This window comes from Megascapheus bottae, chromosome 20 (genome assembly GCF_031878675.1).
Source record: "Megascapheus bottae isolate mThoBot1 chromosome 20, mThoBot2.hap1, whole genome shotgun sequence".
NCBI lineage: Eukaryota > Metazoa > Chordata > Mammalia > Rodentia > Geomyidae > Megascapheus > Megascapheus bottae.
In genome coordinates this window covers 37978101-38000769 of record NC_143528.1, presented here as the reverse complement: position 1 = coordinate 38000769, position 22669 = coordinate 37978101, and the positions used below count along the sequence as shown (strand labels likewise).

General features: G+C 39.9%; 1 protein-coding gene across 2 annotated transcripts in view; it reads right to left on the bottom strand.

Moving 5' to 3' along the window:
• Nucleotides 1-1999: 1999 nt before the first annotated feature.
• Ppp2r2a (protein phosphatase 2 regulatory subunit Balpha) overlaps nt 2000-22669 on the bottom strand; it is a 53259-nt gene continuing 32589 nt past the window's right edge. For both annotated transcript variants that reach the window (XM_090353623.1, XM_090353624.1), the window contains exons 4-10: nt 16793-16958; nt 11278-11390; nt 10818-10995; nt 9657-9821; nt 7758-7927; nt 5804-5895; nt 2000-2988 (exon numbers count right to left, since the gene is read on the bottom strand). In XM_090353623.1, coding sequence (XP_090209749.1) covers nt 2709-2988; nt 5804-5895; nt 7758-7927; nt 9657-9821; nt 10818-10995; nt 11278-11390; nt 16793-16958 — 1164 coding nt within the window. In that variant the 3' untranslated portion in view covers nt 2000-2708. The remainder of the gene's footprint in view (nt 2989-5803; nt 5896-7757; nt 7928-9656; nt 9822-10817; nt 10996-11277; nt 11391-16792; nt 16959-22669) is intronic.

The following is a 22669-nucleotide window of genomic DNA, read 5'->3' as shown; positions in this document are numbered from 1 at the left end:
TTAACATAGATCACCAGGTCCAATGCCACCATGTAAAAAACCCACAAGAATAGAATCACGAGGCTGGGAGTTTGGCCTAGTAGTAGAGTGCGTGCCTAGCATGCACAATGGAGTTCTATTCTTCGGTACCACATACATAGAAAAAAGCCTGAAGTGGTGCTGAGGCTCAAGTGGTAGAGCTCTGGCCTTGAGAAAAGTCCAAAGGCAGTGCTCAGGCCCTGAGTTCAAGCCCAGGATTGGCAAAAAATAAAATATCATTCTCTACGTAAGACCACCTCTAACTACACCTCACCTTAAAAAAAAAAAAGTATGTATATATAGATACATTTTGAAGAGTATGTGCATTTTTTAATTTCGAGGCTAAGTGCTACACATCTTAATATCCAGTATTTAGTTATTATGTAAAGCATGAGTTATAGATTCTTACCGCCCAGCCACTGAGTAAGATCAAAAGAATAACAGAATACTCTTCTACCCTAATCCATTGAAGGTTAGATAGAAGGGAGAACTGTGTATTTGTGGCAGGAGAACAGGAAATACAAGCAACTTGACAAGACTAAGTTTATTCTATTATTTTTATTAATAAAAAATTAACCATGATCATATAAAATGAGTGGCTGGGCTTAAGTTTGCTACACCAAAGAAAGTAAAAAATACTTGAGATCATGTTACAGTGATTTATAAGAGCATTCCTTGATAGGCATTTAAATTTTAGCAATTATGTTTATCTCTTCAATGTATAAAACTAACGCTTACTGTCAGGGATGAGTCATCAGAGCTACTTATGAACCAAAAAATGTTTGAGAGGTGGGATGCAGACACACACTGAAGCCACCTCCCCAAAAGACCTTCTGCTAAGTTGCTCAATCAGAAATCAGAGCACCACCCACAGTCCCGTGGGAGGGGGACCCATTTGCAACTCAAGTGCTAGGAATAAATAACACAAAGGATGCACCCATGATCCCCAAATGAATTAGTTTAAGTGCCATCAAGAATTAGCAGACATAATCAATGTGTTTACAAATTCGAAGTCCAAAAGATACAGTAATTTTATTACATAAAAATTCTCCTGTGTACTAAAAATGTTAACTTACAAGACAATATTTTATAAGTGTAGAGGGAGTTACGATGGAATTGTTTAATTGCAAATTTTCATGACTAAAGAACAACAGGTAATGGAAATATAAGCACTCCATCCTCTAAATTCAAGACGGTTATATCCATTCTTTAATAATATAAATGCCTGCTCGACTCATCTTTCAAAAATAAAGTCCATTTCGTTCTCCACAAAAGCTTCCTGCGGGGCTGACAAAGGTACGCCTCATGTATTAAAAAAGGGTGTTCATCTTTGGATAAGGTGATGCCACTTGAGAAAGTGTAGTCATAGATTACTCTATTTTTGTCTGATACAGCAGTTGGAGTCCATTAAGCACTTTGGAACACTATCTTTAAAAGTTTCTCTTTAATATAGCTTTGGGAAAAAAAATACCTATGGCAAGGTACATTTCATTCTGAGTGGACAGCAGAAAAATACAAGAAAAGGAATGTAGTGTCAATATTATCCATGATAACCCTTCATGTTAGGTTTTCCACTCTATTGTAGGAATGAATAACAAAAAAGTTTTGTCAAAACATCTTAAAGTCTCCTTGACTCATTAGTATCCAGGGAAGACAAAAATGAAATTCAGTCTTTAAAAATTTTGGTTCTCATTTACAATTTCATTAACAGTAATGAAGTATAGATACAATGTATCTAATATGCTCATAACTACATTTAAAAACCTCTAGTTGCATTTAGAAATAGTGAAATCTTAAATACTAATATATATTTGAAACATGTTCACAAAGAACCAAGACCTCTCCTCCATGAAAAGAGAATAAAAATAATTAACAGAAATACCAATAGAACAGAAACTCATTGCATTTCACTTCACCCAAGGGTATATGACACAAGATTTTGGCTTAAAAGAGGTAGATTCAAAAGAAAAAGAAAACCAGATTCTCCGTTCTTTGTCACTTTTATTCAGTAGTAGTTTTTTTCCTTATTTTCAGTGCCAGACATGGCAAGGAGTGATTACAGCCAACTGTTATTAAAACATTTGTTCGTAACATGTACCCCCTTTACCACAGACCCCAAGCTGACTCATTTTGTGTGCTTTCATTCTTTTTCTCGTTTTTTTAAGATACCACCACCAAGACCAGGTGGAAGGGGCTAGGTAAGAGATGAAGGGGCAGAGTCCAGGAGGCCAGAGAGGAGGAATGCTACAAGCCACAGTAAGAATGAGCTGTATTTAATTTAAAAAAGGGCAAGGGGTGTACCCCACAAATGATACAGTAATGAGGATACACAATTAAATCCCATAGCATGACTGAAGGCTTTCACTGTGTTTGACGTCATCACAATGGAAGGCATAAAAAGTGGAGTAAATCAATGTTGATACAGTCCAATAGTCTAGTCCATTAGGCAAGATGGTGCAAGAAGTCATTTAAATTAAAAGTGCCCTACCCTTACCTAAATGGCTAGCAGGCATGGAGAAGCCCAGGGTGGAGAATGGAGCTCTCTCCATGCAGCTATGAGTGTTGTCAAATGGCACACTGTCAAACACTGGAAAGGGTGCCACAATGGACCCTTCTCTTACAGGTACGAATGCTAGACTCAGCTATCTCAACTAAGCAGGATGTGGGCTCTTCTGCTAGGAATGCCAACCCTAATTCACTTTGTCTTGAAATATATACAGATTGTTTGTGGTAGCTACAGCAATGATATTTTCCTTGGGGTGCCAGGCTGTATGAAGGATTTTCTTGTTGAAGTCTAGGCTGTCAACACTTATTTCATCTTTCTTTCGCTTGCCGCTTGCACAGACTTTGCGGGGCTTCAAAACCGTGCGAGGCTTATTGTTTTCTCGTGATGCTTCTAGGGTTATATCTCGCTTTGTGTTCCTGTCGAACATTCTGAAGAAATTATTGTAGGATCCAGTCATGACAACACTGTAAGAGCAGAACACCCAATGTCAAACATGTGAAGAGACCATGTTTCCTAAAATGGCTCAAGCCTGGCCTAGTAGCCTGCCCGCTCCCAGAACAGTGGCTTGAAGGCCATCTGGATAAATCAACCCACCACAGGAATACATCAATCTGCTTTTGCTATGACTCTGAAATTCTTCCAAAGCTGACGTGTCCCTATTGAAAGTTCTTAGTCACACTGAATTAATTCCCTGAGCATTTTTGTCAACTACAGACCATGTCATCTACTGGACTAGCAGCTTCTTCAAGTACAGCTGTCTGAAGGATTCAAATTGTAATTTTCCCCACATGCTAAAATAGCTGTTCTTAAAACAGTGCTTTTTAATGTAAATTACAAACTTTTTACCCCCCCAAAAAACAAAGCAACCCCCCCCAAACAACAACAAAAACAAACCAACAATGTAACCCAAGATGCCTTGAACCGGCAATCTTCCTGCCTTTGTCTACAGAGTGTTAAGATTATAGGCATGTGCCACTATGCCTATAACCATATTTTATAAATGCTTATAATAAATCCACTCATGACAACAACTGAAAATCATTGTACTTATATCACTAAAACTTTTTTTGGGGGGGTAGGTCATGGGGCTTGCACTTTGGGCCTGGGCCTTGTCCTTGAGCTCTTTAGCTCAAGGCTATCACTCTATCACTTGAGCCATAGCGCCACTTCAGTTTTCTGGTGGTTAATTGGAGATAAGAGTCCCATGGTTTTAGTGCACAAGCTGGCTTTGAACTGCGATCCTCAGATCTCAGCTTCCTGAGTACAGAGGATTACAGGTGTGAGCCACCAGTGCCACTAAAACTTTTTAGGCAAACCTTATTTTAACATCAGCTCAGCTAGGTCACTATATGACTCACTCCAGTCATCTTTGCTACACTTTGAGACTGAGAATAGGAGGAAAGGAGTCACAATTTAAGACTAGCCCTTGCAAACAAGTCTGAGAGACCCCCTCTCAATTGATAGGGTGGTGAAATGACACATGCCTGCCATTCTAAGCGTATGGGAGACTGGATACTACCTAGTGTTTATGGTTTCAGGTAAGCCAGGTGACTACCCCAGCAGGATCCCAGGCAGTTCTCACTCACACAAGCTCCCACGGTCAACTCCACCAGCTATCTATCTACCCAGTCACCACCACCACTAGGTGTCCTCACAGGCACTTCTCAAGTCTTTTTACACTTAAGACTGGTGCCACTATATTTCTACGTTTCCAACTGGTTCTGAGGTCAGAAAAGTAAGGACCTTCCTGCTCTGTAACCAAGAATTACCTCCTGCTCATAAAGTCCATTCTGCCAATGATCTAAATCAAACTCAGCCTAGTACATGACCCTGAAACTAATAGAATTGCATTCCTTTTAAAAAGACATCATTCAGGCCAACATTCCCATATTACAGGAATTTGTTAGTAATTTTTAAGTTATTAAGCATGTTCATGGCATTCCTGCCCAAAAATGTATAACCTGAGATGTAATCCTGAGGAAAAAAAATCAGACAAGACGCTCAAGTACATCCTTAACTATGTTCCAGTAACTCACGCCTGTAATCCTAGCTACCCGGAGGCTGAGATCTGAGGATCATGTCCAGCCTCCTGGACAGGTAAGTTCGTGAGGTTGTTTTTTTTTTTTTTTGGGGGGGGGGCGGCACAGTCCTGGGGCTTGAACTTTGGGCCTGGGTGCTGTTCGAATTCTTTTTGTTCAAGGGTAGCATCCTACCACTTCTGAAACAGCGCCACTTCTAGCATTATATGTGATTAAATGGAGATAGAGTCTCATGGGGACTTTACTGCTGGGACTGGCTTCAAATCACAATTCTTAGATCTCAGCCTCCTGAACAAGTACGTACCGGGTGAGCCACCAGTGCCTGGCATTTGTGAGAAGTGGAGCTATAAAAACTTAGGGAGTGCCCAGGCACTGAGTTCAAGCTCTAAGAATGGAACAAACAGCACACGAAAGAGCTGTTTAGTATCAATGCTATACAATTAGTATAAAAGAAAAATATGTATGTAGACAGTGATGGCGGCTCACCCTGTAATCTTAACTACTCAGGAGGCTAAGATCTAAGGATCATGGTTCAAAGTTAGCCCAGACAAGAAAGTCTCTGTGAAATCAGGTACTGGTGGCTCATGTCTGTAATCCTAGCTACTGAGGCTGAGATCAGAGTTCAAAGCCAGCCTGGGCACTTTCTGTAAGAGTCTTACGGAATTTATCACCAAAAAAACCCCAAGGAATTTATCACCAGAAAAAACAGAAAGTCAAGCTGTGGCTCAAGTGGTCGAGTGCTGGCAAAAATGATATACAGTTACCTTGATTAGGTATTAATGTAACAAGAGATTATATAATAACTCACAAGAAATCACTACTACTTAAAGACGGGGTCTCACTGGGTTGATTAGCTCAACCATCAACTCCTGAACTCAAGCTATCCTCCAACTTCAGCCAACCATGTAGGTGGGCTACAAGCAGGACCCTCCATGCCTGGCTTCCCAGGTGATACATCTGATCCACAGAATGGAAATAATCGTTACAGATGTTTTACCTTTACTGGTAGAACCAATGCTTAATTTTTCATATGTGATTACTACAATGCTACATTTCAGATTACTAAATTTATTTCGTGGAATCCTAAGGAATAGTGATGTTAAGTTTAGCTTATAATTTCTGTCACTCTAAAACTTGCCATGGTTTTACACAATCCAGCCATCATAAAATAGAGACAGCATCTACCAATCTCTTTCCTCTAATGAAACTCATATGTGAACAGGGTGAAGATGCCAAGTACCTGTCTGAGCCATTCCAACAACATTCAAACTTGTCAAATATGCAGTCGTTCTCATACAACGAGCAAAGCTTACTTCTGAGGTATTCATGTACCTGGAGAGAGACGATAGACTCAGTGCAAGATCAAGTCACATAAAACTGGAAAATGATGCTATTAGTAAGTCCACACCTTATTTAGGCATATGCAGACACCATTTCATATTAGATCTTATCTTAAAAAAATAAAGGTGTTATAGGCTTTTTCAAATACACAAATCTTATTGTAGGAAAGCACATTATAGAAGTTATAATTCCCCTTCTAGACAGGACACAAATGTTCTGATAAACTTCACTACAACATTTAGGCAGATAAGAGACTAACAAAAAAGCATTATAGTAATGTGCATTACTACTTTCTTTTCAGGCCATCAACTGCTTTCAACTCAGGCCTTGTGCTTGCACATGAACTACCATTTGAGCTCCCCTCTACTTCTTTAGCTTCTGTTTTTGTTTTCTGCGTGGAGCAAATAAATTACAATCTTTCTAATAAACCTCTTTAGAAGTCTATGCTGCCATATTCTGCAGGCTGATTTCTGGGCATGTTTTTTGTGTGGTGGTCCTGGGACTTGAACTCCAAGGCCTGGGTGCTGTCCCTGAGCTATTTTGCTCAAGGCTCTACCATAGCTCTACCTCAAGCTTTTTGGTGCTTAAATGGAGGTAAATGTCCCATAGATTTTTCTGTGCAGGTTGCCTTCAAACGGTGACCCTCAGATCTCAGTCCTCTTAAGTAGCTAAATTACAGGTGTGAACTGCTAGTACCTGGCCGGCTACAAATTAATTTAAGTCTACATTTTCAATTAAATGTATCATGTGTTGATGTTCTAGTCTGGTAATAAATGTTTACGGGTACTCTAGGTGTATATGTATTTTTTTTTTTTTTTTTTTTTGCCAGTCCTGGACTTGGGCTCAGGGCCTGAGCACTGTCCTTGGACTTTCTCAAGGATAGCACTCTACCACTTGAACCTCAGCAACATTTCCAGCTTTTTGCTATGTATGTGGGGGTACTGAGGAATCGAACCCGGGTCTTCGTGCATGCTAGGCAAGCACTCTACCACTAGGCCAAACTCCTGGCCCCCTATATGTATTATTTTAAAAATTTGATTAGCATCACTCCTTTTTTTTGTTGATAGTGGGGCTTGAACTCTAGGACTGGGTGCTGTCCTTGAGCTCTTCAGCTCAAGGCTACTGCCCTATCCCTTGAGCCACAGTGTCACTTCCAGTTTTCTAGTGGTTAACTGAAGAATCTCAAGGATTTTAGTGCCTATCTGGCTTTGAACAGTGATCCTCAGATCCCGGCCTCCTGAGGAGCTAGGATTACAGGCGTGAGCCACCGTGTGTGGAGACAGCATCAGTTCTTTTTTTTTTTTTTTTTGGCAGTCCAGGGCTTAAGCTCAGGCATGAGCACTGTCCTTGGATTTTTCTCAAGGCTAGAGCTCTAGCACTTGAGCCTTAGCACCAATTCCGGCTTTTTCTAAGTATGTGATACCAACGAATCGAACCCGGGTCTTCGTGCATGCTAGGCAAGCACTCTACCACTAGGCCAAACTCCCGGCCAGCATCAGTTCTTATACAAAAATAAAAAAGCTAATTGAAGTTTCTTTTTTCAATTAAGAGTTCCAAAACAAGCAATAGCCTTGAACAGTAGGTGCTCCCTTCCAGTGCTGGGAATGTCTTACTATGTGGCTCAGTGTAGTCTTGAACTCTTAACACTCCTTAGTCCCGGGATTATAGATGTACACCACAATATCCTAATTTTAAATGTCCTACCTTAATTGTAAATGTCCATTTCAAGCATAGATTAGTTCAAGTTCTATCTAACACTGAATGAGATCAGTACCACTACAAACCATTCTCTACATAATCACTTCAAAGTAAACAGGGCACAATGCTATGGAAAGAAGAAAACATGCAAATACCTGGTATGTCTCCACAGGCCTGTTTTCCATATTTAAGTCCCAAATTTTGACTGACAAATAGTCTCTAGTCATCATATAGCGACCACTATGGCTAAATTTTACATCAGAAATAGAGGAGATGATTTCAGAAAAAAATGACCTGTTACTGGGATCTTCAGGTTCTTCAAACACTAAAAGCAAGCAAAAAGAAGGTAATGTATTTGTGTATATGTGTGCATGCATGTGCATATTGGGGTTTAATTTACAGCCTTATACTCTTACTTGAATTTTTTTTTTGGGGGGGGGTGGGTTTTGGGGCTTAAACTCGGCCTGGGTGCTGTCCCTTGAGCTCCTCAGCTCAAGGCTACCGCCCTACCCCATGAGCCAAGCCAAGCTCCACTTCCCATTTTCATTTTTTTGCCAGTCTAGAGCTTGAGCTCAGGGCCTGAGGACTGTCATTAGGCTTTCTTCAAGGTTAGTGTTCTACCCTGAGCACCACTTCTGGCTTTTTCTATGTATGTGGTACTGAGGAATTGAATGTCTTCGTGCATGCTAGGCAGGCACTCTACCATTTGGCCAAACTCCCGGCCCCCACTTCCCATTTTCTAGAGGTACTGGAGATGAGTCTCACGTCCTTTTGTGACTGGGCTGGCTTTGAACCTTGATCCTCAGATCTCAGCCTCCTGAGTAGCTAGGATTCACGCCTGGCTTTACTTGGCCACTTTACTCATAGCCAATACTCTTATCACTTGAGCCATGCCTCCAGTCTGGCTGTTTGCCGACTAAATGGAGACAAGAGTCTCAAGGATTTATCTGCCCCAGGTTGCTTTGAACATGATTATTATTGAGTTTCAGCCTCTGGAATTATTAGGATTACAGGCATGAGCCACAAGCACCAACCAGGGTGTTTTAATACTGACTATTTTATAATAAAACCATTCATCAATCTAACAGAGGTAAAATTACAAACTGGAAAATATCTCCAACTCTAAGAATTCAATTCCCTTGAAAGTTTACAAAAATGTCTGGCTAGGAGTGGTGGCTCATGCCTGTAATCCAAGCTCCTCAGGAGGCTGAGATCTGAGGATCAAAGCTATCCTGGGAACTAAAAAAAGTTCTTGAGACTTTGATCACCAATGGAAAACCAGAAGTGGTGCAGTGGCTTAAGAGTAGGACAGCAGCCTTGAGCTGAAGAGCTCAGGGACAGAGCCCAGGCCCAGAGTTCAACTCCCATGACTACCCTTCCCCCACCCCCCCCACCCCCCCCCAAAAAAGAAAACGTCAGAACATTAAATTGAAGATGCAGGGTATATAATGCATGTTTAGCCATACAACTAATTTAGGAGAACTTAGAACACCAGGCTGTCATTCTCTGCCATCTACCTTACTAATTCACCATTCTCACAAACATACCACTCTTTCCCACTACTCACACCAGGCTATCTTTCTAGTAGCCACATCAAACTTTTTTGGTAACAGCCATGTACCTAAATTTATAAGTACTCATGGCAGCATGAAGACAACTCAGTAATGTTTTGAAGCTAATCATTTCCCATCTTCCAAAAAAAAAAAAAAAAAAAGGAAAAAACAAACAACTTCTTGGAATAGAATAAATCTTTCTAGTTAGCTCAAAATGGAAGGGTGAACAAGTGGGGATAACGGAGAAAAACACAAAGGAGCTGCTCTACTTGAACACAAAGTTGGAGAGTTCAAATACAAATGTCTCAAGTCTTAGCACTGAACTAAAAATTGTTGAAAATCCAAAGGCAGGTAACCAAGGCGACCTATCTGTGTTTTTCCACGGAGACACTATAATGCTTCCTAAGAAGTTCAGCTGGCTAACCAAGGTATAGCAGGTCTCCATAAACATCCCAGGGTAGTTTCAGACAAAGTATTGTTGTAAAGATGCACGGAACTTACGTTTAGAGTGTCTGTCACAGAGGGCAGATGCCCTCATGTCACATAACCGAATAGTTCCTTTACTGCTGCTGTATACGAACGTGTTACAGCTGTTTGGATGGAATTCTGCTGCTGTAATCACCTCAGTGAGCTCTTCCATGTTGGCAGGCTTGATATCCACAATATCTGGACAGCATTTCATTAAGGAACTTACACTTGGAAAAAAAAAAAAGCCAGCAGAATCCTACAATTCTCAAACTACAATTCATCCATGGAACCTAGGAAGTGTTATAATTTATTATGCTAACAAATAAGTTGATTTTTAGAAGATAAAAATGGGCAAAATCAAGACTGTAGGAGTCTTTGTCTTTCTAATTATGCTACAAATCCCAGAAGCTAACCGGGCATAGTGGCATGTAGCTATAATGGCAGCACTTGGGAGATATGAAGGCAAAAGGATCACAAGCTCAATGCCAGTATCTACTACTTAGTAAGACAGTCTCAAAAAGCCAAACCAAAATAAAACTAAAACCAAAAGGAAAACAAGCAAACCCAGAAACCATAGAGAACACTGACACTATGCAAAAATTAAGAGAACTCCAAAACATACACACACAAGACCGCTCAAGGGGTAAACTGTACCACAAATAGATCTAAATTAATGCAAGAAAAAAGGGTATTAAAAAAGGCAAAAAACATTAAAAAACCTCACTAGGTCTATGGAAAACAAGGGAAAGAATAAATCAAACAAGCTTTTCACTAACTAGCCTGATGTTTAGCAAAATACAAATTTTGACGAGCTTTGTCAATCTTGAAATGACTATTTGGAAAAGACACACATTAAGTAGCAGTAATAGCTCCCACCATTTATCAAAACTTTAAAACCATGGTATTATCATCTATTTCTATGTTTATGAATACACACCAGTATAAACTTCTAAAATTACACACTTGCTGGGCCGGGAGTGTGGCCTAAGTGGTAAAGTGCTTACCTAGAATACAGGAAGCCCTGGGTTCAATTTCTCAGTACTACGTACATAGTTCAAGACCCACAACTGACCAAAAAAAGATAAATTTCTAAGTTCATAAAAACAAAAACAATGACAAAAATCAATGAATTCAATCAGCACAATATTTTCTTTACCAAAAACTATAGCAAAATAACATAAATCAAGTGGATACTAAAACTTCTGTCTGTAATTTCCAGATGCCAAAGATTTATTCGCAAATCATCTGCAGATAAATAAGTTTCATAATCACTATTAATAGAAATTGAATTGATGTGGTATGTATGAGCATTGGCAAATATTCTTCGTGGACTGGCCTCGACCATGAGATCCATGGGCCTGAAGACTGGCACCTGTTAATAGAACATAAAAAACACAGTTTACAAAAGGTTAGCAATAGATGTTCAGAATACATCATTATTCTAGTTTTGGACAACAGCATAAAACATTAAATTATACAGACTTAGTTCTAAAAAGCAATAAAATTCATAACACCCAATTCTTTGTATTTTTAAGCTGTTGGCTTTGGTCCACTTCTGCATAAAATAGTTGTGTTAGAGTGCTAGTTCTATCCATGGCTATCCAAAATATCTATTCAAATAAACCAGTATCTGAATCTTCTTTTAAGCACTTACTCGTAGTGTAGTAACTGTAGTAGGGTCTCTATACCTTCCATCTTCTTCCTTCAAGTTATATCCTTCTGGTCTTTTGTCTCTTTCACTGATTTTCCATAATTTTATTGTTTTATCTGGGGGAAAAAATGAAGTATTCAAAGGTAAGACTGGCAGAAAAACCATTTTAAGGCATTTTAAAAGATAGTAGTATTTGATACTTCATTTAAAACTACCTTGACTGACTTACACCACATACACAGAAAAAAACCAGAAGTGGTGCTGTGGCTCAAGTAGTTGAGCTCTAACTTTGAGAATGCCCAAGGACAGTGCTCAGGCCCTGAGCCCAGGACTGGAAAAGCATGACATCATCATCATTGTTATAAACAAACAGGCATTAGAAAACATAAGCAGCACAGCACATGTCATTTTATAACAGAACCACCAATGACTCCCTTGCCTGGCAATGTCTACTGCCTTGTTTAGAAGAATATCTGTTCTCCCTACAGATCACTATTTAAAGAGGAAATAGAAACAGAGCAAAATTACTGTTAGTAATTTATTTTCTGAAATCACCATCTGAAGACAATGATAAACCTTTCCAGTGACAACCAGTTTACACAATGCACATACTGGTTTTAGCTTTCCACCCGAGAGAGAGGAGAGAGGAGAGAGGAGAGAGAGAGAGAGAGAGAGAGAGAGAGAGAGAGAGAGAGAGAGAGAGAGAGAGAGAGAGAGAGAGAGAGAGAGAGAGAGAGAGAGAGAGAGAGAGAGAGAGAGAGAGTGTGTGTGTGCGCGCGCACGCACATGTGAGACAGTCTAGGACCTAAACTCAGGGATTGGGTGCTGTCCTTCAGCTTCTTTGATCACCCTACCACTTGAGTCAGTCCCACTTTCCGCATGTTGGGGGTAGTTCATTACACAAGAGTCTCACAGGCTGTCCTGCATGAACTGGCTTCAAACTGCAATTCTGAAATCTTTGTTGCTTGAACAGCTAGGATTACAGGTGTGAGCAACTGACACCTGGCTGGACCCTAGTCTTTGTACCACTCTCTCTCCCCTTGTTGGTCCTGGGGCTTGAACTTAGGGCCTGGCACTACCTTTGTGCTTTTTCTTTTTTTTGCCAGTCCTGGGCTTGCGCTCAGGGCCTGAGCACTGTTCTTGGACTTTCTTAGGGCTAGAGCTCTACCACTTGAGCCTCAGCACCACTTCTGTTTTTTTTTTTCCTATGTATGTGGTACCGAGGAATCAATCCTGGGTCTTTGTTCATGCTAGGCAAGTAATCTACCACTAGGCCAAACTCCCGGCCTCCCTTGTGCTCTTTCACCCAAGGCTAATGTTCTACCACTTTGAGCCACCAGCACCTAGCTTGGACCCTTTGTACACATATAAAATACAATCTCTCATTATTTTGGTTTATAATTCTTTTTTTTTTTTTTTTTGCCAGTCCTGGGCTTGGGCTCAGGGCCTGAGCACTGTCCTTGGACTTTCTCAAGGCTAGAGCTCTACCACTTGAGCCTCAGCACCACTTCTGGCTTTTTGCTATGTATGTGGGGTACCGAGGAATCGAACCTGGGTCTTCATGCATGCTAGGCAAGCACTTTAACCACTAGGCCAAACTCCCGGCCCCTAATTCATTTTTTTATAACAAAGATAAAAACTGACCATGTATTCTACAATACCTTTAAATATTTTGGGAAACTAGTGAATGGTTGTTCATATTCCGGCACTAAATGTATTTTGGAGACACTTTGTATTGTCTACAGATAAAAATTACATGGATTCACGTGCTCTTGACCCAGGTACTGGAATACCTAGCAGCTTCTGTCCACTGAAGTGCTCAGTGTCTAGAAAGACTCTGGTGATGATGGCTGTCAAAGAAGCACGATGAAGCCTCTATGGCAGACCCAGTGGAATCAACAGAAGAGAAAGGCAAATTTTAATTTAATCTATACTTGCAGTATAGATTTTCTTGCAAGTATATTGGAGGGGTGGTGATGGATCTGAGCAAGAAACGATACCCTAAGTACTGTTGGATGACAGCTATGAGAAAAACTGTCTTTTCTAACAAAGTGCATTAAAATTCCTGTTTGGCCAAGTGGCTTGTCTCTTGTTAATTTTTTTTTTGATGGGTCATGGGGCTTGAACTCTGGGTCTGGGCGCTGTCCCTGAGCTCTTCAGCTCAAGGCTACTGCTATATCCCTTGAGCCACAGCCCCACTTCCCCTTTTCTAGAGATTAATTGAAGAATTTCACAATCTTTAGTGCCCAGGCTGGCTTTGAATTGTGATCCTCATATCTTAGCCCTCCAGAGTAGCTAGGATTACAGGAGTGGGCCACTACACCTAGCAAGGAAGGATCTTTTGAAATGCAAACTTTTGTCTTAAGCTAGTTTCTTTTCAAGATGGACTTAAGACACACTTCAGCTTGTTCTAGAAACAGCAGCGGGTATATACATTACCTGTATACAGTTTAACGTCTTTGCAAAGTCACCTTATATACATTTTACCCTATTTAGTCAATCATAAGCAAATGATGATCTGAGCTCAACCAATCTGAACAGAGAGGCAGGGTCTGATAATTACTGATAAATAAGGGATAGATATCTTGCCTGCTTTGTGTGCATCTTAGTCCGATTTTTTTCCTTTTGCCAACGGCACACTCAATTTTGCATTGCTGAGATAATTTGTTAATTTTGTGTGTATCATTATAACTCCAATAGTTCTTAGCATTTTTAACATGGCTACATGGGACTTCACTATTCTGTCTTCTTTATTCCAGCCTACGTTTTAAAAATCACCACACGACAGAACAAAAGTTAGAGATATGATTCAAGTGGCAGAGCGCCTGTCTAGGAAATGTGAGATCCCAAGTTCAAACCCTACTACTCCAATGAAGGAGGTGGTGGCTCATGGTTCAAAGGTAGCCCAGGCAGAAATGTCCACTGTCTAATTAGCCAGAGCAAACTGGAAATGTAGCTTAAGCATCAGAATGCCAGTGGCAAGCAAGAAAGCTGAGCGTTAACTCAAGGCCCGAGTTTTAAGTCCCAGTAATAATAAAATGCAGAAAACCAGGCTGGAGGTTATAACTCAGATGGTAAGAGTGCCAGGGAAGCCACCTAGCCAAGCAAGACTTGAGTTCAAATCCTGATGAATCCACCCTGTCCACCCCACCCCCCGATATAGAAATGAATTGCAATCACTGTTAGGAACAAATATTCCAATACATGAAATGAGCATATATTTCCTAGGGATAATAACTTATTGTGGTTCTGGAGTTTGAACTCAAGGTCTCTCTCATGTTTGCTAAGCAAGCTGTCTCACATAGTTGAGTCACTTTGTCCTTTCCTCCCTTTTAATGTTTTTATTTTCAAGACAGGGTCTCATTTTATCTTGTGATGATCTAGACCGTAACCCTCCCATTTTGTGTTTCCTTGTGGCTTGGGATCGCAAGTATGGATCACGACATTCAGCCAGTTTGAAGTGGAGATTCACTAATGTTTATTCCCCGGTAATTCTGAACTATAATCTCCTGGTCTCTGAATCTCAAACAGCTGGTTTTACAGGTTTGAGCCACTACTTCAGTTGGCAGTAACTTCTAAAAGCAGAAAATCATAAAAATGTCTGTAAAATGGTTAACATGTACTATTTAATGTCAAATGCTTTTTGAAATTAACTTTTTACTATATAAATCAACCAATATGAGAAGCCAACATAAAGTTTCTCTACCTACAATGATGTTAGAATCTTTTATTTTTCTTCAATAAGCGAAGTCAGGAGTGGAAGGCCCATCTGTAATCACAGAGCTCAGGAGAGGCTAAGGCTAGCCTGGGCTACACAGTGAGAGCTTGCTCAAGAAAGGAGAATGCAGCTGGGAGCAGTGGCTCATGCCTGTAATCCTAGCTACTCAGGAGGCTGAGATCTGAGGATTGAGGTTTAAAGCCAGCCCAGGCTCTAAGTGAGACTCTTATATCCAATAAATCACTAGAAAATGGGAAGTGGGGATGTGGCTCAAGGAGTAGGGGGGTAACCTTGAGCTCAAGAGCCCAGGGACAGTGCCCAGGCCCAGAGCTCAAGCCCCAGGACCAAAAAAAAAAAAAAGATTCACTAGTAGGAAGGAAAGAAGCGCTGGGATCATCAGGAAAATGACTTCTAGGAGAAGTGGCTTTCCTTTTGAGGATTCAATACAGAGGCTGCATTTACAGTACTCTCCATACCACTATTCTAGAAGTCACTTCCTCTAACGATGAAGTCTGTGCTAGAACCTGCTTCTATCAATAGTAAGAAGGATGAGAAGATAGGACTACCCAAGCTTTGTGGCAATGTAAAAACTATCTAGCTTTGGGCAGTACTGCAGTTTGAACTCAGCCTTGTACTTGCTAGGCAGGAGCCACCTGAACTATTCCACCTCGTCTTGGTTGTTTTCAAGGTAGGATCTGACTTTATGCCCGGGCCGGCCTAGACTGATCCTCAATTTGTGCCTCCCCAAGTTGCTTGGAGGACAGGTAGGTGGCACCATACCTAGCCACTGGTTTTGAGAGCCCGTCTGACGATAGGACTCATCTGCCTTCCAAGTAGCTAGGACTAGGATGAGTCACTACCTGCAGGACTCAGGAGTTTTAATGTAAATGCTTATAGATTATATACCCCAGATCCTAAAGTACCTCCCTATCTACTCACTTAATCATCCTAAGGGTTCTCTTCAGAGCCACATCCCTGGTGATGTGGCTCACAATTCATAGGGAATTTTTTTTTCACTCAAGGTTAACGCTCTACCACCAAAGTTCCACTTGGGGTTTTCTGGTGGTTATTTGGAGATGAGTCGCACAGAGACTTTTCTGCACAACCTAGCTTTGAGCCACAATCCCCAGATCTCAGCCTCCTAGCCAAACAGCTAGGATTACAAAGATGAGCCACTTGCATCTGGCTGGGAAAATTATTGTGATAGAATTTACAATGTCATAAAGGACTTCAATCTGTGAGAGTCACTGCATAACTCTAACCCTTATTTAATAATAGCTTTCCACAAATAAGAACCCCTTTCCAGCCACATGGCTTGCTGGAAAGAAAGAGCTCTGCTCCAAGAGGTCAGGTAAGAAGAACCTTTTCCTAGAGTAGTATATCTTTCAGAGTTTAGGCACAGGAGAGAAAGAAGAGGAAACAAATTCACACGCATTATCCATGAGTTACAGCATTCTTCTAGGCAAGCACTCTATCCACATTTCCAGTCCTTGATATTTAACAATTAATTCTAAACCTCCAGTTTGCTGACAAATTTCTTTTACAATTTAGGTATCTGCCCAAAGCTACTGAGCTGAGGCAACAGTAGAAGCAGGATCACCCTAAATGCAGTGGTATAGCGACTCATTCCCTTCCCTGCAGAATTGGTATTGACTAAAGCCTGTGAGTGAACAAGGATGTCTTTTGCCTTCTGTGTCCTCTCTCTTCACAGACACTCATCAAGGACCTTGCTCTTTGGAAGAGCATCCATTACGAGACATGCATACACAGAGAACACAAGAAAAAGAAAGACAGACTTACCATTGGTAGACAATAAAAACTGAGCAGCATTTTTCTGGGGTAACCACCTAATTTTGTTGATCTTCTCTTCTATTTCTAAACTTTTCAAGTAGTCAAACTCTGGCTCATGGCTCTGGAAGGTACTGTAAACATTATATTCTCCTCTGCTATGAGACTGGATTTTGTTCTAAAATGGAAAAAAGAAAAGATTTCGAACAATTGAGAAACATTGAAAAAAAAAAAGGCAATTCAATTTCAATAAACTGAAACTACTGAGTGACTTAGCTCTTTCTGTTATATGTAATTATATTCTGCTTTGTGTATTGAAGACTTCATAGAATAAATATAGTTCAAATGAGAAGAAAAAAGCTACTAATAAGCTGCACTCAGCAGCAAAACAATGAAATAACTATGGATCAATGACAGTATCAACTTAGTATTATGCATTAAAGAGTGTAGAAGCATACTGATGAGATTCATCTAAAAGGTTAATACTCTTTCTCTGGCCACAGTAGTAGAACAATTTCTAGTTTGCTGTTAAATGATGCTTCATATCTTTTTCCTCTTAGGTGTCTACTCTTTGGGAAGATTCTCTCTCATCAAGAGAAGAATTTTCAAAAATGCACCAGCCCCTTTTGACCCTTATGATACACCCCGAGAATTAGAATTTTGCTAACAATTAAGTCCACATTCAGTACTACCCAGCAGTGCCCTGTGGCCCTTCCAACAATGGCTGGATCCCAGAAAAGGAACCCTATCTTTCAAGCCTTACCTATATTGGTGATTTGTTTCTTTCAGAATTGGTTTGAAGTAAGAAATATTTGGGTAAAGATACTATACCTGTGAACTTTTTAAGTTAACATTTAACATTAATGTCTCAGCAAAAGGAGAAATTATAATCATGATTACAGCTTAATCACACAATTACAACTGTGAAAACACTAAAAAGTGTCACTTAAAAATGAATCTATAGGGGCTGGGAGTTTGGTATAGTGGTAGAGTGCTTGCCTAGCATGCACGAAGACCTGGGTTCAATTTACCACATGCATAGAAAAAGCTGGAAGTGGTGCTATGGCTCAAGTGGTAGAACTCAAGCCTTCAGAAAGCCCAAGGATAGTGCTCAGGCCCTGAGTTTAAGCCCCAAGACTAGGGCTCCCCCTCAAAAAACAAACAAAAAACTATGGAAAAATGGCTTAAAACTTAAAAAAAAAAAAAAGAAACACAAAACTTAACCTGAGCTATCAAATAAAGTATCTACAATTACTTAACAATAATCTACTGTTATTGTATACCCTGATTCAAAGAATAATCTTGGAGGTACATCTTTTGGCTTTTTCAAATAGTAGATTATTTACTCACATAATTATTTTTGATCACTGTGAGAGCTGCATGACTTATGAGTAAGTTTGCCAACATTAAGAATGTGGAATAATCTAGCCTTGAGAAAGTCCAAGGACAGTGCTCAGGCCCTGAGCTCAAGCCCAGGACTGGCAAAAAAAAAAAAAAAAAAAAGAATGTGGAATAAGGTAGGCACCGGTTGCTTAAGCCTGGCCTGTAAGATTCATCTCCAATTAAACACCAGAAAACTGGAAATGAAGTTGTGGCTTAAACTGGTAGAATACTAGCCTTGAGGGAAAAGAGCTTAGGACAGGGCCAACGTCCTTAGTTCACGCCCCAGGCCCAGCACAAAAACAAATGAAGAGTACCAAAGAGCAATAATTATATCCACCCTGGGTAAATATGCAGGGTATAAAAACCAAATCCAGAGCTTGGTTCCCAACCACCTCATCCATTACCTAAACACACCAAAGTATCATGTTAGAAGAAATGTCAGAAATCTTCTACCTAAAATTACTCACCGAGCCAGTGCAGTGGCTCACGCCTGTAATCCTAGCTGTTCAGGAGGCTAAGATCTAAGGATCTGGTTCAAACTCAGCCTGGGCACCACAAAGCACTACAAAGCCATAAGACTCCTATCTCCAAGTAATCATTAGAAAACAGGAAGTGGGGCTGTGGCTCAAGGGTGGGGCGGTAGACTTGAGCTGAAGAGCTCAGGGACAGTGCCCAGGCCCAGAGTTCAAGCCCCATGAACCACAAAAAACAACAACGAAACACCCAGTTTCATGATCCACTATTATATCAAGAAAGCTACAATATAATAGATAATATTGTGATATTCAGGATGAATGCTATTCTTTTAATGGACATTCCAACAAGCAACTATAGTACATAATATTGTGTACACACATGAAAGCTTTGGTGAGGGTGGAAACTTTTTAATGGTCATCTGGATACTTTTTACATGGCCCATAATGACGCAGAGGCAGACAAGCCCACACAGCTGAAACAAAACATTACATTTTGTCCTGTCCCATACCAATGATTTTACAGGCCTTAAAGTACTGTAGCCAGATATTCCCCACAAGGACAGAGAATGAACAGAGAATTCCCACCTCCCAAGTAAGCTGTGTCTGTTAAGAGGACAGCAATGAGAGAGAGGTAGGCACATGAATGGAGGGAGAAGAGTGAACAATTGCAGTCATTATACTCCATGTACAATATATAAACCACTCAAAACTCAGAAATGTCATTGTGGCTCAAGTGGCAGTGCTAGCCTTGAGCACAAACAGGCTCAGGGGCAGTGCTGAGGCACTGAGTTCAAGCCCCATAACCAAAAGAAGCAAAGGAAAGAAAGGAAGTGAAAGGAGGGAGGGAGGGAAGAGGGGGAGATGGAGAGAATGAAAAAGAGGAGGGTGCACTTTTTTGCTATGCTCAGCAATAAGCAACAGTACCTTTACATGACATTCTACTTCTCCAAAATGTAATACCCTAATGAGCTGGAACCTTCAAAAGATTAATAATTAGCCAGCTGCCAGTGGCGCTCACTTGCTATCTAGCTACTCAAGACGCTGAGATCCAAGGACTGAGTTCTGAAGCCAGCTCAGGTAGGAAAGTCCATGGGAAGTGGAGCTGTGTCTCAAATGGTAGAGTGCTAGCCTTGAGCAAAACAAACTCAGGGACATCATCCAGGTTGTTAGTTCAAACCCAAAGACCAGAAAAAAGAAAAAGAAAAATGGAAGATCAGTAAGTAGCTGGACAGAAGCTTGATAACAAAGGACTGAATATCATTATAGTCATCTTATGACCATGTGCCACTCAAGGTCAGGGGTGGATCCTGCACCTGGTAGCATTATGCTGCTTTTCAAGGAGCTTCAGATTTTGGAGCATTTCATATTTCTCATTTTCAAGTTATAGATGATCAATCTATATTAAGAAGATAGAACCGAGAAAGATTTTTCTTGTATGACTTAGAACAATCAGCCTCTTTATCACACAAGTATTCTATTTCATTAAGAATACTGATCTTAATTTATACAGAATTAGCTTTTACTTAAGGAGAAAATAACATCATTTCACTTAAATAAACTAACCCTCCTTCTTGGTCTTGTATATGGGTCAATGCATTTTGGTAAACTGTATGTTCTTGTAAACCCCAACCTACTCTTTCATAATCATTCAAAATGAGAAAAGTATCATATTAACAATATTACTCATTTTCTGTAATGAGTATGTTTTTGAAAGTGTCTCCTATATTCTGTTTTTATGTTTGGGAATATCCAAAGGAACAAAAAAGGTAAAAAGAAATACAAGAAAATTCCATCTGGTCTAAAAAACAAATACAAAGGCCTCATATAGAAAATAATAATGAAGAAATGAGAAAAGGACCTCCTTGATATTTTTCCTCACTTGTCCCTTAACCTTTCTTCCCTTTCTCCACACCTGCCTTACAAGGTATGCTGTCAGAAAGTAAAAAGGTTTAAGTAATAAAGAATAAAAGTAGGCACCAACTACAACTGCTCCATATCTAATTTAAGCACCCATGGAAACAAACACAAAATATCATCATCTACTCCCACAGCTGCTCAAGTTTTGTAAAAACTATTACTCCACTACCAAGAAAACATTCCACCATTTCCTTTGCTGTCAAAGGTTATTATATAAGTTGTAAAAATAAGTCAGTTAAGATAACATGGGTCAGCTACTCAGGACACGCTGTCAGAACACTGGGGTTATGAATCTCAATATCTATCTCCCCACACACTGGCAGAAATTACCTCAAGGAAATCTCTTTACCTATCTATGTGCTTTAATTTGCTTGTGTGATGTTTTTACTACAGAGCATTGGCTGTCGCAACTTTAATACAAATACTATTAGATAGCAGCTAAAAAACATGTAAGCAATTCTTATCTTAAATACACTAGAACTGAAAGAAGAGTCTCTAAATGACTACTTAAATTTTTTACATTCTGACCAAGGGATACAGGCACTAGGAGCAGAAGTACAGACAAGGGATACTTATAGAAAGGATTTTTGCCTTAATTTTTTCCTTTTTTTCCCTTGAGATGCTGGGATTCAATCCAGGACATGGTGCATGGCCAGCCAACTGCTGCACTAATAAACTATACCCCATCAGCACCTACCACTTGTGAGGAATAAAACAGATGAGATCAAAAGAAGGGGTTAAAAATATCAAATGATATGTGTTAAGTCTCTGCTGCTGCTCTCTGACTTAAGGCCCATAAAATTTAAGGAAGAGCCTTACTAATAGGTATGAGTAAAAAGCCACAGTAGATCAAGTAATCAATATTGTTATCATAGATTAAGAAATACTCATGAAAGCATGGTGCTTACAGTTCTAGCAACTGAGGAGGGAGAGGCAGATATAAGGTTGTCCAAACTTTATTGAGACTACCTCGAAAATAAAAATGCAAAAAAGGCATAGCTTATGTTGAGAGCACGGTGGCTCACACCTGTAATCCTAGCTACTCAGGAGGTTGAGACTTGAGGATCAAGGTTCAAAGCCAACCAGGATTCCATGGGATTCTTTTTTTTTTAGGTGTTGCAATTCATATTTAGTAAGTGTAGAAACTCACTTAAGAAATCATCCAAAATGACTATTCACACCGACTAAATGTAGACTGAGGGAGAACATTATCTGAAGTTTTTAATAGTCACAAAGGTCATCTAGATTTCAATATCCCTTACAAAGTGTCTCCAATTTTATTACCTTATATTTCTCATAACTCCAGAATTTCTGTGTTTTTTTTTTTCAATTAGCTAAGAAAGGGAAATGTGAATACTCAAGTTGTATCCCTGAAGATGTACCCTGAAGCATGTTTTAGACAGTGGCGACAGTGGCAATTGACTTGTCTGGGGGCTTGGGATGCATCATGTTTGGTTGGCATGCGTGGAGTCCTGGTTTGAACTCCAACTTCCTTTCCAAAAGTGGAAGAAAAACAAAAAGGAAACTAGACTACTTATATTTGAAAATGGAATAAAAGTATGAACAAATCAAATGTTCATCCTTATATAACATTTTACAAAATAAAATAATGACTGGAATGGTCAGTAGGCCCATCTCCTTTATTCTATATAGAGGTTATCAATAATATTATTTAATTACTGTTCAATTAATGATTCCTGATTGTAATGAAGTATATCTCATCCTGCCAAAAATCATGTTCATCCTTAGTTTTAAATTTGTCTTTAGGATCTTTGGGATTTGATCTTTGGAAAAAGTACTTGCAAATATAGTTAAAAGGAGGTCATACTGAATTATGTGAACCCCAAAACCCAGTGACTGATGTATTTATAAGAAGTATGCATATATAGGAAGGAAGCAATGGATGATGCAGGCACAGCTTAAGAGTGAGATAGCTAGAATCAGCATGGGATTCTTATCTCTTAACCCCTAGAAATGGGAAGTGGGGCTTGGCTCAAGGACTGTAGCCTTGAGCTGAAGAGCTCAGAGACAGCTCCCAGGCTGAATTCAAGCTCCATGATTCCCGCCCTGTCCCCTCTACAAAAAAGCATAGCTCTTATGAGGGCATAGCTCA